This window comes from Carassius carassius, chromosome 37 (assembly GCF_963082965.1).
Source record: "Carassius carassius chromosome 37, fCarCar2.1, whole genome shotgun sequence".
Lineage (NCBI taxonomy): Eukaryota > Metazoa > Chordata > Actinopteri > Cypriniformes > Cyprinidae > Carassius > Carassius carassius.
Window position 1 is genome coordinate 16657481 of NC_081791.1, and position 14148 is coordinate 16671628.

General features: G+C 44.8%; 1 protein-coding gene across 12 annotated transcripts in view; it reads left to right on the plus strand.

Annotated features, from left to right (window-relative positions):
- agrn (agrin) overlaps window positions 1-14148 on the plus strand; it is a 282960-nt gene that overhangs the window by 184127 nt on the left and 84685 nt on the right. For all 12 annotated transcript variants that reach the window (XM_059527826.1, XM_059527817.1, XM_059527821.1 and 9 more), the window contains one exon: window positions 8341-8547. In XM_059527826.1, coding sequence (XP_059383809.1) covers window positions 8341-8547 — 207 coding nt within the window. The remainder of the gene's footprint in view (window positions 1-8340; window positions 8548-14148) is intronic.

Sequence of the window (14148 nt, forward strand, 5' to 3'; positions counted from 1 at the left end):
ATGGCCGCCACATAAACTTTGAGCGTGGATGGGGCTCTGCCCTTATCCAACAGCTCCTGTAGGAAGGAGAGGACCTCCGTCACCTCACAACTAAGGGGTGAATAACCTCGAGCTGTGCACCAGCTGGAGAACACCGACCACTTCGAGGCATACAGACGTCGTGTCGACGGAGCTCTAGCCTGAGTGATGGTATTTAGCACTCCCACTGCGAGATCAGCGGGTAACCGTTGAGTGCACACACATGGAGGGACCACAACTCCGGTTGAGGGTGCCAAATCGAGCCCCTGGCCTGCGAGAGGAGGTCCCTCCTCAACGGTACCGGCCACGGGGCGACATCTGCTAACTGCATCAAATCTGGGAACCATGGTTGGTTCTTCCAAAGAGGTGCTAAAAGCAGTATTGAACATCTCGTTTCTCTCACCCGTTCTATCACCTGCGGAAGGAGGGAGACGGGAGGGAACGCATAAATCGGGCAGCACGGCCATCTCCGTGACAGCGCGCTTTCGTTCTTGGAAAAGAACGCGGGGCAGTGAGCGTTTTCGTGGGACGCAAAGAGGTCCACCTCCGCCATGCCAAATCTCTCCCACAACAGCCGGACTGTTTGCGGGTGTAGAGATCATTCGCCCGCAGGAACATTGCCTCTGGACAGCCTGTCTGGACCCAGATTCTGCAGTCCAGGCACATGCACTGCTCTCAGCGAGCGCACGTTGCGCTGAGCCCAAACCAGGAGGCGTTCCGTCAGCCTGCACAGGTTTCGGGACCCGAGACCGCCCTGGCGATTTATGTAGGACACCACGGACATGTTGTCCAAACGGACTACGACGTGGTGATCCTTGATATGGGGACAAAAGCGCGTCAGCGCGTTCTCCACTGCCAGCATTTCCAGGCAGTTGATATGATGGAGCTTTTCCCGTTCTGACCATAGGCCAAAGGACGGTCTGCCTTCGAGCAGCGCTCCCCATCCCGAAGTGGAGGCGTCCGTCGACACCATTTTCACACTCGGCGAAGTCCCCAGGCTTACACCTGATCGGTACCAGCCGTTCACTGTCCAAGGTGCTAGAGCCGCAACACAGCTCTGATCGACCTTGAAATGCAGCCGGCCAGACGCCCACGCTCTGCGCGGCACCCGAGCCTTCAGCCAGAACTGCAGGGGGTGCATGCGGAGCAGGCCCAGCCGCAGAACCGGAGATGCTGAGGCCATGAGACCCAGCATCTTTTGACAGTGTTTGAGCGACACGGCCGTGCTGCAGCGGAAAGAACTCGCTGCGCGCTGAATGCCCATCGCGCGCTGTGGTGACAGCCGCGCCGTCATGGAACACGAGTTCAGAAATATACCCAGAAACAGGATCGTCTGACTGGGGTTCAGCAAACTCTTCGCCCAATTGACACTGAGGCCGAGCTTCTCGAGGTGATCGAGTAAAACGGCCCTTTGGTCAACGAGCTCCGCTCGTGATCGGGCCAGAACCAGCCAGTCGTCCAAATAATTCAGCACTCGTATGCCTCTGAGTCGGAGAGGAGCGAGCGCTGCATCCATGCACCTCGTAAACGTACGAGGAGCTACGGACCAGCCGAATGGCAGGACTGTAAACTGGTATGCCTGGCCCTCGAAGGCGAATCTCAAATATCGCCTGTGGTTTGACGCTATCTGTATTTGAAAATACGCGTCCTTCAGATCTATTGACATGAACCAGTCCCCTCTGCGAACCTGCGCGAGGAGCTTCCTGGTCGTGAGCATTTTGAAACTGCGTTTCATCAATGCCTTGTTCAGCTGTCTTAGATCCAGTATGGGCCTGAGACCCCCGTCTCTCTTGGGCACCAGAAAGTATCTGCTGTACAGCCCCCCCTCGCTTTGAGCTTGAGACACAGGCTCTACAGCCTCTTTGCTCAACAGTTTTGATATTTCGGCCCGACGTATGTGTGCTACTTCTGTTTTGACCGTAGTTTCGACGCGGCTGAAAAGCGCGGTGGGCGTCGAGAAAACTGTAGCAAGTAGCCTCTCTTTATAATGCCTAGCACCCAATCCGAACCCCCTGGAAGCGCTGACCATGCATCTGCATGAATGGCTAAGGGCTGGATGCGAAACGCGCTCTGTTGACTGGGCAACGGCGGCGCTCGAGTGTGCTGCGCATCTGAGACGGGGAGCGCGCTGATCACAGCGGGCAGATCGCTCTTCCTCGACCCCGTTCCGGCGCTTAACCGACTGGGGGGAGGCTGAGCGGGTCCCGTGGGACTCGATATATCTGCGAGTAACCGTGGGCTGCATGTGTGCACTTTTACCACTTTCAACTCGCTGTCTGCCTGTGCAGAATGTACGTGCACGGGCCTCATTTTTACAGAAGCCCCGCGCCGTATGTGACATAGTGTATGTGGGCACTGGGAAGTGGCCACGTTTACTATGCGGCGCGCTCGACCGATCTGTGTCGATCTTATGTGCGCTAGCCCTGTGTGCAGGGCTGTGCTTACATGTGGAGATGGGCACTGGGTAGTGGGCATCGTCACTGCATTTATAGCACCATCGGCCGTGGCCGGACGAGCGTGCACGGGTTTCGTTTTTACAGAAACCACATGACGCGTGTGACATAGTAATTTTGGGCACTGAGGGGTGGGCACGCTTACTATGCAGTGTGCGCGACCGACTTGAGTCGACATTATGGGCGCAGGCCCTGTGTGCAGGGCTGTGCTTACATGAGGAGATGGGCACTGAGGAGTGGGCATCGTCACAACATTTATAGCACCATCGGCCGTGGCCGGAACACCAGAAAAAACACTCTTTTTGTGAAACATCCGGGTAGCCGGTAGTGATAACGGCTTTTGTGTGCAGGCAAGCGGGCACTCGTGCAGGCTTGCGCATTGTAGAAGACACTGAGGCAGTCACAACTCTTGGAACTGCAACAGCGGCGCGCTTGGGTGAGAGCTCGGCCGCAGCGGAACTCGAACACCGGCGCTTTCCCAGCAGTGCTAGGATGCTTTCGGGGCTTCTGGCTTCACCGCAATCCTCTGCTGCGGCTCCCGCGGCGCGGTGCGACAGCTTGAAGAGCGAGAACGGGTCCCGATCTGCGTTGCTGACGCTGTCGCGATGACGCAGCAGGAGGCGGTGGGCGTGACTGAGAGCTCTGTGGGGCCGGTCTAGAGCGGCTAGCTGCAGAACTGGAGCGCTTCGGCAAGAAGTGCTTGAACGCCTGCGAAGCTTTCTGGTCCTCGGCGAATCTCTCCACAAACTCGTTGACGGAAGATCCGAAGAGGCCGGCAGGAGTTAGCGGCGCGTCAAGGAACGCAGCGCGCTCAGACTCCTTGATGTCAGAAAGCGTCGGCCACAAATGCCTCTCAGCCACCGTAGCGGAAGCCATAACCCGTCCCATGGCCTGTGCAGCGGACTTAGTAGCGCAGAGGGAGAGATCCGAAGCACTCCTCAGATCCGCGAGACAGATCGCTTCAGGTCCCATCTCATCCAGCTTGCGGAGAAGATCGCCCTGGAAAATCTGTAGCGTGGCCATGGTGTGTAACGCAGACGCAGCCTGCCCAGCAGCAGAGAATATCCGTGCGAGCAGCGATGACGTCATGCGGCAGGCTTTGGATGGCAACGCCGCCTTAGTCCGCCGTCCAGCAGAGGGCGGGCAAAGGTGCGCTGCTATAGCCTGTTCCACCGGCGGAAGTGACAGGTAGCCTCTGTTCTTAGCACCGTCCAGTGTGGAGAATGCTGGCGAAACAGATGAGCGGATTCTCGCCGAGAATGGAGCGTCCCAAGCTTTCGCCACTTCTTCGTGAAGCTCAGGAAGAAAAGGGGCGTGCTTTGAGCTTGAGGAAGAGCGCTCATCCGGAAGATAGCTACCATCCAGCCGGGAACGTGAAGGGGGCGCTGGTGCAGACCACTCGAGGCCGAGGCTCGCCGCAGCCAGCGAGAGAACACGCATCAGCTCCTTATCGATATCCCCCCGTCTGCTGGGCCTCTGAGCAGCGTGCGCGAGATCCACGGAGCTCGCCCAACCCTCACTGCCCGAAGCAAGCAGAGAGCACGTGTCTTCTTCCTCCGACGCGGGCCTGAGATCCACTTCCTCAGATGACGCGTCGGCAAGCAGCGGACGCTGAGCATCGGGAAGCGATGCAGGGGAGGCCGGCGAAGCGGAGGGAACCGGCGAGCTCGGCCGAGCTGGAGGCGGTTCTGGTAGGCGCTGCGAGCGGCGCTTCTTACGGCGCTGCGGCGCAGCGGATGATGCAGGCTTTGAGAAGGATGCCAGGCGAGTCCTCAGAGTCACCATAGGCATTAACTCGCAATGAGGGCATCCGCCGTCAGCAAGCGCGAGAGCTGCATGGTCCTCACCCAGACAGGAGACGCAGATGACGTGACGATCTCCTTCGCTGAGCGGGGCTCTGCACGAGCCGCACGAGGGCATCTTTAAAAAGACGCAGCTCTTTTGTGAATGTGCGTCGCAGGGCGAACACACACACAGGATATAACAGAATAAGGATGTAAAGGATATGGGCGCCGGATAGCGCAGCAGGAACGGCAGTGGAAGGCTGATGATGAAAAATCAGGTGAGTCAGCCTTTTCGAGCTCCTTTTATAGGTTGGGCCACACCCGTTTCGGCGGGAAGTGGCAAGAAGGGCGCGAAGCGCCCTTATTGGTCTGATGTTGCATCAGCCTGCGCTCGATAGGCTGTGCAGTTGCCGCAGAACAAGCCAATGAGCGAACGAGCCGTCTCGCCTATGGCTGTGTACTGCTGCAAATGCGCTTTACAAAAATACAAAATTAAGGATAATTTTTTGCTTCAGTATTTCGTGAAAAGAGACTTTTCCCGTAGCGTCTTAGCTAAGACGCAGTACGAGAGAGCTCTCGGAAGAGAACCAAAGTAATTGCAATTATTTATAGAAGTTATAATGAATTGATGATCTTGTAATTCTTTGTACATTGCGATTCTTATAGTGAGAAAAGTTAGTAGTTTTGCAGCATTGCAACAGTTTTCTATAGTTTTATATAAAAACACAGCAGGGTAAGATGGAGTAATTTTTTACTTATGTGATATTCAAGATAAGAGGAAATGCAGAAGTACAATAAAAGTATTAAGTAATTTCAGGATGTTTCCTATCAATTTAAATTAATCACAATGAATCTATGGCAAAGGGTTCTAAAAATATGGCTTCTTAAAAAAAAAAAAAAAAAAATTATTAAGTGGCTCAATTTGCCCCAGGGTGGTGGGGGTAATTGACCCAAGTCGGCGGGTGTGTAAACTCACCATCTCATTGAATCTAATTCAAACCTGTGAAATTTTATGATGATTTACCCCTTTTAAAAACAAATTTAATCATCAAATTTCCTTTTCATATTTGTTTTTTAAAAACTAATTTAACCTTGAAATACAATTCCAAATCAGATTCCAAAAAAGTTGGGACACTGTACAAATTGTGAATAGAAACAGAATGCAATGTGGAAGTTTCAAATTTCAATATTTTATTCAGAATACAATATAGATGACATATCAAGTGTTTAGACAGGAAATGTGTAATTTTAAGGGAAAAATAAGTTGATTTAAAATTTCATGGCATCAACACATCTAAAAAAAAGTTGGGACAAGGCCATGCTTACCACTGTGTGGCATCCCCTCTTCTTTTTATAACAGTCTGCAAACATCTGGGGACTGACGAGACAAGTTGCTCAAGTTTAGGAATAGGAATGTTGTCCTGAATATGTTGCGCTTATAACAACTTGGGTCGTCCTGGTCCTCTATAGTACGGATGACATTGTGTCCCAGTCTTCCAACAAGAACTTCAAATTTTGATTCATCTGACCACAGAACAGTTTTCCACTTTGCCGCAGTCCATTTTAAATGATCCTTGGCCCAGAGAAAACACCTGTGCTTCTGGATCATGTTTAGATATGGCTCCTTTTTTTTGACCTATAAAGTTTTAGCCAGCAACGGTGAATGGCACATTGGATTGTGTTCACCGACAATGTTTTCTGGAAGTATTCCTGAGCCCATGTTGTGATTTCCAGTACAGTAGCTTTCCTGTATGTGATGCAGTGCCATCTAAGGGCCTGAAGATCACGTGTATCCAGTATGGTTTTCCGTTCTTGACCCTTACGCACAGAGTTTGTTCCAGATTCTCTGAATGATATTATGCACTGTAGATGATGATAACTTCAAACTCTTTGCAATTTTTCTCAGAGAAACTCCTTATATTTGCTCCTCTTTGCAAATATAAGTATAAAAACTCCTCTTTGCTCCTGATATTGCTCCACTATTTTTCGCCTCAGCATTGGGAGAATTGGTGATCCATCTTGACTTCTGAGAGACACTGCCACTCTGAGAGGCTCTTTTTATACCCAATCATGTTGCCAATTGACCTAATAAGTTGCAAATTGGTCCTCCAGCTGTTCCTTATATGTACATTTAAAATTTTTCAGCCTCTTATTTTTTACCTGTCCCAACTTTTTTGGAATGTGTAGCTCTCATGAAATCCAAAATGAGCCAATATTTGGCATGACATTTCAAAATGTCTCACTTTCAATATCTGATATGTTATCTATATTCTATTGTGAATAAAAGTTTATGAGATTTGTAAATTATTCCTTTCCTTTTTTATTCACAATTTGTACAGTGTCCCAACTGTTTTGGAATCGGGCTTGTAAATTAAGCTTAAATTCAGTCTTTAGTTTTGTTTCATTTATGTAACAATATGTTGAACACCAACGTTGTAATCTTCCCAAAAACAGAAACAGATGTGTGTGTGTGTGTGTGTGTGTGTGTGTGTGTGTGTGTGTGTGTGTGTGTGTGTGTGTGTGTGTGTGTGTGTGTGTGTGTGTGTGTGTGTGTGTGTAATATTACAATAAATACCAGTTTATACTTCAGAGGTTTAACTACTTCAAGCTAAAGTTAACTCTTATGGTTACCTCCATAGCTGCAATTTTGGAAAAACACTAGCTTTTTTACCAATTCAGGCTAATTTTTAGCTATTATATGTTGTTAAATCACATCTATATGCATCATAAATATTTCTTATACATGGATAAATTTACATTGATGTAACAGCCATTACATCTGTTATGCTAAAATGTCAAAAAAAAGAAAAAAAAAGAAACTGTTTTTAAAGTAAATGGGTGCCTTCCACTCCGCCCATGTGTTTCTTCTTTTCACAGTCTGGCAAAAATAATGGGTGGTTCCAAATATATGGTCACATGACAGTAAAAATGTACAGTTGCCAAGATACAAAGTGTGGATCAACTTACCCACTTGCTCATCTTACCCCACTCTCCCTATGACAGTAACTACTAGGCATGTCCAGATGTCAGTCAAAACTGTGGTGTTTTATATATATAATTTTGTATTAAAAATTGCTTGTGCATACATATACATATATATATATATATATATATATATATATATATATATAGAATAACCCCCCCCCCCCTCCCCATGGGAATTCTCCCTCCAAGTTGAACTCAAAAGATACGCTATGCTAGAATACTAAAAGTGGGATGTTTAGAAATCTGACCAGAAATCTGGTCACCTTACATTTTTTAGCTTTGGTAAGATGTGGTTTACTAGCTACATTTTAGCCTACGAGCATAACACAATGCTAACTAGCTTAAAAATGGCTTTCTCTATTAGTTAGAACAAAATATTGTGATAACTTGCTACATTTGTGATCTTACCTTAAAGTGTCACAGAGCAGGGTTACTGATACTTCACAACACCAGCAGTGTTTTAAGGAGTCAAATTCTCCTCAGCAATCTCTCATAGGTCCGTTCTTATGTGAAACTCCCAGTTTTCGCAATCCAAATGATTCCTGATGGATTAAATCAAGTCTTGCCCTAGATTTGATCTCATTAAATATTCTTTTTACTCACAAATATGTCACACTGTGGAAGTAATAGGATTACGAAAGCTGTTTTATGTACAGTAGTTCACGAAATTCCAATTCCATTCCTATAGCTTTCTGTGAGTCCAGTTTCATTAACATGTACGCCACATCCTTAAAGATAGATGGGATAATGCAATCAAACATAAATCAAGCTCAGATTGTACAATAGCATAATAGGTATCTTAATTTTCTCAAACAGATGAAAGGCTGCTGTAATTATACACCACCACGGCATGTCTGTGACAGCTTAACATGACTGTGAGTGGGAAAAAAACACCCTAAATCAATCTGAATGGAATTAGATAATTGATTAAATAATCAGGAACGGTAATTAATTCAAAAGCCCTAAGTGAGTCAATATCCGATGTCTGATTGAGCGAGAGAGAAAGAGAGATGCCTCTAGTCAGTGTTGATTAGCACCAGGAAGGTTACTGCCGTTCTTCACATTGTTGACGCATGTATATGTGTGTATTTGGTCTCCAGGGGGCTGCCCGAATGGTTGTAGGTTCAATGCCATGTGTTTGCTGGAAAATGGAGAGTTTTATTGTTCCTGCGACCCCATACAATGTGACGGCACATACAAGCCCCTGTGCGGAAAGGACGGAAAGACATACTCCAACGACTGCGAGAGGAAACTCGAAGAGTGCCGGACCGAAACAGATATCCCTGTCAAGCAACAAGGGCCCTGTGGTGAGTGTGGAGAATTCTGCAATGGTTTTCTATGTGTTCTTGTAATTTTATGTTAGAAAAATAGATGTTGTTTAATTAGCATAGTATGTCTGCTTGTGATTGGTTTTGTCCTGTGGAAACTCTTGTGGAAGGTGCTCATTCTCTTTCATTTCCACGCCGTTCTCATTCTGCCATCGGCTCTGATGACACATGAAACGCTAACTTCATGTTTCATTCATGTCCTCACCCCTCCAGTGCCAGTCATCCATGCCAGTCCTTCCATGTTCAAATGTCTCGTCATTTCCCCCTTTGTCCTTTTATGTCCTTTTTTGGCTGTCTTTAAACTGTTTTTTCTGTTCCAGTGTGTCACTCTGTCTGTCTTTGTCCATGTGACGTCTGCTCAGGGCCGCCGCCGGACACACCATTCGTTGCGAGCGGGGAAGAGTTCAACCTCTGACCTTTCTTATTGGAATTCTGACCTGTGGGTCTCCCTCAGGGCGCCCTGAAAGGGCTGGTTTGATGTCTTTCTTTCTACCTGTACATCTTTGTCTCTGTCTCTTGTGTTTTTTTGCGTGATGGAGGGTGGTTGGAGTGGCTCATCGTGCAGCTCCAGTCCTCATGGCACTATTTGGAAGGGAAGTGAGGTCATGGAGCTCTTCTCTTTTTTTGAGTGCTTCCCAATCGTTCTGTCCCTGTTGTTGCCCCGCAACCAGTTTGCATGGATGCATGCATGTAGTCCCCTTTATAGGAGCTATGTTAGTTTCTCTGTTACACTTAAGGATAAAAAAATAATCTATGCAAGTACGCAGATGTAAAAACGTAAATGTGGAAGTGAGCATTCCCATATTTAAAGTGGCCTGGCATCACTCTGGCAGCAGAAAACAATTGCTAGAGGGCAAGAGGGTTACTGTCAAATATCTGACATAAAACTATATTCTGCCATTCAAAAATTACAATGAAAGGTACTAAATATATTTATAAGTTGCTCAGTGGAGACTGAAGGCTGGTCATAGAAGAAGAAAGTTTATGGGCTTGCGTTGCTTGAAACGTTTGCGTACTTGTGTGGTGCATCCTTTTGGCATTCTCCCTTGAGTTCTAGTGCGTACTTCCCTCCTATACAGTAAATAAGAAGTAAAGCAGTAGCAGTAAAGCATAGGATGTAAACAAATATGCAGGCGAGCAATACATGCATGACCCATTGCATCCGCAATGTGTGCTACCATTGGACATTTGGACATCCCATAAGACCATAGGAGCTGAATATCCATGAGATTCAAAATATAAAATAAAATAAAAAACTATAAGTCAGACATTGGGGTCTATGGTAAAATTTGACTTGTTTAACTACACGAGTATATTTGATGCTTTTTAGTCAGTAATAGCTGAAAATCTATATCTTGCCTCATTTATTTATTCTCTTAGAAAAATAAATATATAATAACTAGTGCTGTCAACGTTAACGCGTTAACGCATGTGATTAATTTTTGTCTGGTTTAACGTGTCAAAATATTTAACGCAATTAACGCAGCATCCGTATTTTCTGCCATCCGTTGGCTAGCTTTACATTATATGATCACGCTCTTATTCATTTAAATGCTTTTAAACATTTCAAGCGCGGCAAGACAAAAGAGAATGCGCTGTCTGTGAATGCCCTTATGTGACACATACACACGTACACACACACACACACACACACACAATGCATAGACAGGGTGCCAGAATCCAGTTCTCTTAAATGCTTGAACTAACAATAAACATCCCAAAGTGTCAGTTTTGTCGATTATCCTCATAAGAGCAATCTTAAATGATTTATATAAAGTCTAAAATGAACAAAAAGAGTTGTGAGAGAATGAGGCGAGATCCATAGACAGTATATAAACGGTGAGATCCGCGTGTCTGTCTGCTCTTAAAGGGACAGCAGCCAATAAAGCTTCATGTCAGTAAAGTTAAAAGAACAAAGGGAACAGAGAAAATGACTCGCTGCTCTTGACTAAATAACTTTTGTAGCTTTAATAAGGATTAACTATTTAATTTATAGTTTATGCAGTGCAGACTGCATATAACTTTGATAACTTTATTAAATTTCTGTATATTTCCTAACTGTTAAGACAGGAAGGGCAGGAGTAAACATGACATGTATTATGGGTTTATGTTAGCATTGTTTTAACTTTACTTAAATTAAAAACTATATTTTTATTATATATGTTATATTTTTGAAGCCTAATAATAAATGTAAAAAAAAAAAAAAAAAAAACAGTAGCTGTATTAATATCAGTAATACTGGCCTTCATTCATAAAAAGATGTCATTTAAACAAGTATTTAAATTTAACTGTGAAATTATTACATTAAAAAATATATTAAAAACGTACAAAAACATTTCTTTTTTTATTGCGATTAATTGCGATTAATCACAGAAAAAATGTGTGATTAATCTAGTTAAAGTTTTTAATGGATTGACAGCACTAATAATAACTTAAAGTTGTTCATGAATATTTACTTACAAACAAGACAAAAATATTGAATGATTAATATTGTACTGCATTAACAATCAAGAAATAAATTCTATGCAATTACAGTAATTCGGAGGTAGCTTGTTTCGTTCGCCATTCTCCACTTTATACTTAAATGCATTAAACACCTCAAAATTATTGCAAAAGTTATTAAAGATGGCTTGAAAGGGAAAAAAACAGGACCTGGACAGTGTGTTAATTATGGGACTTGTATCCAGGGCTGTTTTGGCAAGGTTCAGATTTTGAGCGCATTTTAGCAGTACAAAAATATCCCTCTCTTTTATTCTGAATGCTATGTGTTACCTACTCCCTGGCAGCACATGTGTGGCATCTATAGTGCTGGATAAATCTTTCCTTTTTTTTCCCCCTCCCTCTCTTTTCTTTATTCTCTTCTCACTATCAGCCTCTATGACTCATTAGGATTGTTTTCCAGTCTTCAGCGAAAAGATGCATAAATTAACATGTAAAGAGGAGTAGTGCTCGTGTCTTTGGTTTTATTTCATTATTTCTGACAAAGTAAATGTTTTGGTCCTTTCAGGCTTTTGCTGGTGGCAAGTTACAGTATGTCTTTTTAATAAATTTATTTACATTTGCATATTCCGCAAACAGAACATTAATTAAACATCAAAAGCTCTGCAGCAGACCTGAGCCAGGCTGACTGCCTTTCATGCCAAGCGAGATACAGAGCATTGATGAGCGAAAGTCTTGTGCTTTGGACACCTGCTCTCAGTTTGATGTGTAAATGCAGAAAAAAAAGTTGCTTTGCTTGGTCGTATTGTTTTGCTTTTGTCACGTTCTTTGTCTTCTCTCTCTCTTTCTGTTATATCCATCCAGACTTTTTCAGGCTTTGCTTTGTAGCATGCTCCCCTTAGATGTTGTCAATAGGAATTCGAACAGCTACAGTAGCTTCCTGCAGGTATTATAGACTGCCTTCATACTGACAAGGACCCAAGTGAAGGCTATGTTTTACTAAAGTGCGTTTGGGGTCCTTTAGAAGACACTCAAGCGTGACAAAGCTCGCCTTTCCCGCAGTGGAAACCTCTAAATGGACCTCTTGTCACACGCTAATCAATAGCAGAGAAGCTGTGTGTGTACAAGAGTCATTTCAAACGCTGAGCATGTCAGTACTTTTTCCAGTGTCTGACATGGTTTCATCTGCTTCCTGTTGTCTTTGGAGACAAGCAGAGCTGGGTCACTGTGTCAGCAGCTCTTCTCAAGAGACGATTCGCTGTATAATCAAAGAAATGTGTAGTACTGAGAAAGGTCAACAAGAGACTACAGCTCCTAAGGAAAACCGAAAATGCTGTGAAAGTAGAAAGATACACAAGACCAGACTGTGGTTCCTCATCTGAAAGTCTACCTGCATTTTGTTGATGGAGCTTTAAAATATGGTGTTGTATAAACCCAGCCAACACACCCACGTGCAGCCCAAAGGGGTTGCACCTGGGCTGATATATGCCCAACTGGGACCCAGCTAATTTTGTCCTCGGTTTCCATGGTGGCCCCACATGGGTTAGCCCAGATGGGTTGATGATGGGCTCTTGGTGGGCTCCATATCAAGCCCGTATGGGTAGCACAGGTAGATCCCATTTAGGACCCACATGGGTTAATGATGGGGCCCAGATCGTACTTATCTAGGGCTCTTATGGGTCACAACGAGTATATATATATGGGCTACCATATTTTTTGGTTTGGGTTACCTTATTTTACAGTAAACCCCTAAATACAAACGTTCCATGTAATCCACTAAACACTAAAGGTATTCATTGAACAGAAATCAGTAGTTCATGCTTTACTTTATTAAGCAATGTTTAATAATTTAAACATGACTATTAGGACTTGTACATTTACAACTTAAAAAATGTGCAAAATGTACATTTTTGACAAACTTTTTATACTTTTGAAGTCATTTCCAGTGAGAAATTATTATTGTACTAATTAAATATTCACTTTGTCACCAATGATTTCTCTTTTGTTGTAGATCATTAAACTATTACCTCATTAGTGTGTCCATAATCAGTTTTGTGAGGTACCTTATGCCAAGTTCACACGATTTTCAAAGTAGTCAGATCACAGCTTTTTCAGACTGCATGACTATCTGGGGTATCGTTCAGACACTGTTCAGTCTGCTTGATGGACAGTGGGTTACATATTGCATGACTTTTCAAGAGGAACAATCGCCGACAACTCTGTCCTGTCCGCAAACTATGTTTCACAACAAAACACGTGAGAAGTGACAAAGAAAATAACAAGATCACGACTGTGTGACCTGAGTTCTCACGTGAGACCAAATAGTCTGTGCACTGATTTGTGAAAAGTACAAAAAGAAAACAACATTATGATAATTAAGTGATAGTCTCTCTATCATCTTTTCACTTGCGTGAACGAGCACCGATATGCCTATGATTACAGGCATTTGCAATTTTGCCGAACCTGTCGGAGGCTGACGATCGGGCCTAAAATTGTGCAGTATGAACTCTGCATTAGCGTGTAAACACTGCTATGTTGTTGCCTGATAGGGCAGCGAGGTAACAAGTCAGTTTTCAGATGCAGCCTTTGTATAGCCCCTTTCACACTGCACGTCCGACCCGCCATATTGCCGGAACATTGCCGGGTCACCTTCTGTATAAAAGCAACCACGTCCCGGCATTGATTCCGGCATTGAACCCGGGTCGGGGACCTAGTAACATTGCCGGGTTCGACCCGGGATGAACGCTGTGTGAACAAAAGCCAGATCTAATGCCGTGTCAAAGTGATGACTCTTTTACCGGCTGTTTTGAAGGAAGATCAACGTTCGCAACGAAAAAATATGTGCAAACTGTAATGAATCAGAGATCAGTTAGTTCCTCACTTTCCTCGCTGACGCTGAGATCGTTCGCTTGCTTCAGTGAAAGTATAACATGCCTAACGTTTTCGACTCATACATTACACGTCACGCTCTGATGTCACGTGCCGTTACGGGATCTTTACGGGGTGTGTGAAAGCACGCACATATCCCGGGTAATCACTGGCAGTGTGAAAGTGCAAAATCTAGCGACCCGGGAACAATTGCCGGAACACTTTACCTGTGTATTTGCCGGAATGGCAGTGTGAAAGGGGCTTATGTCTCCC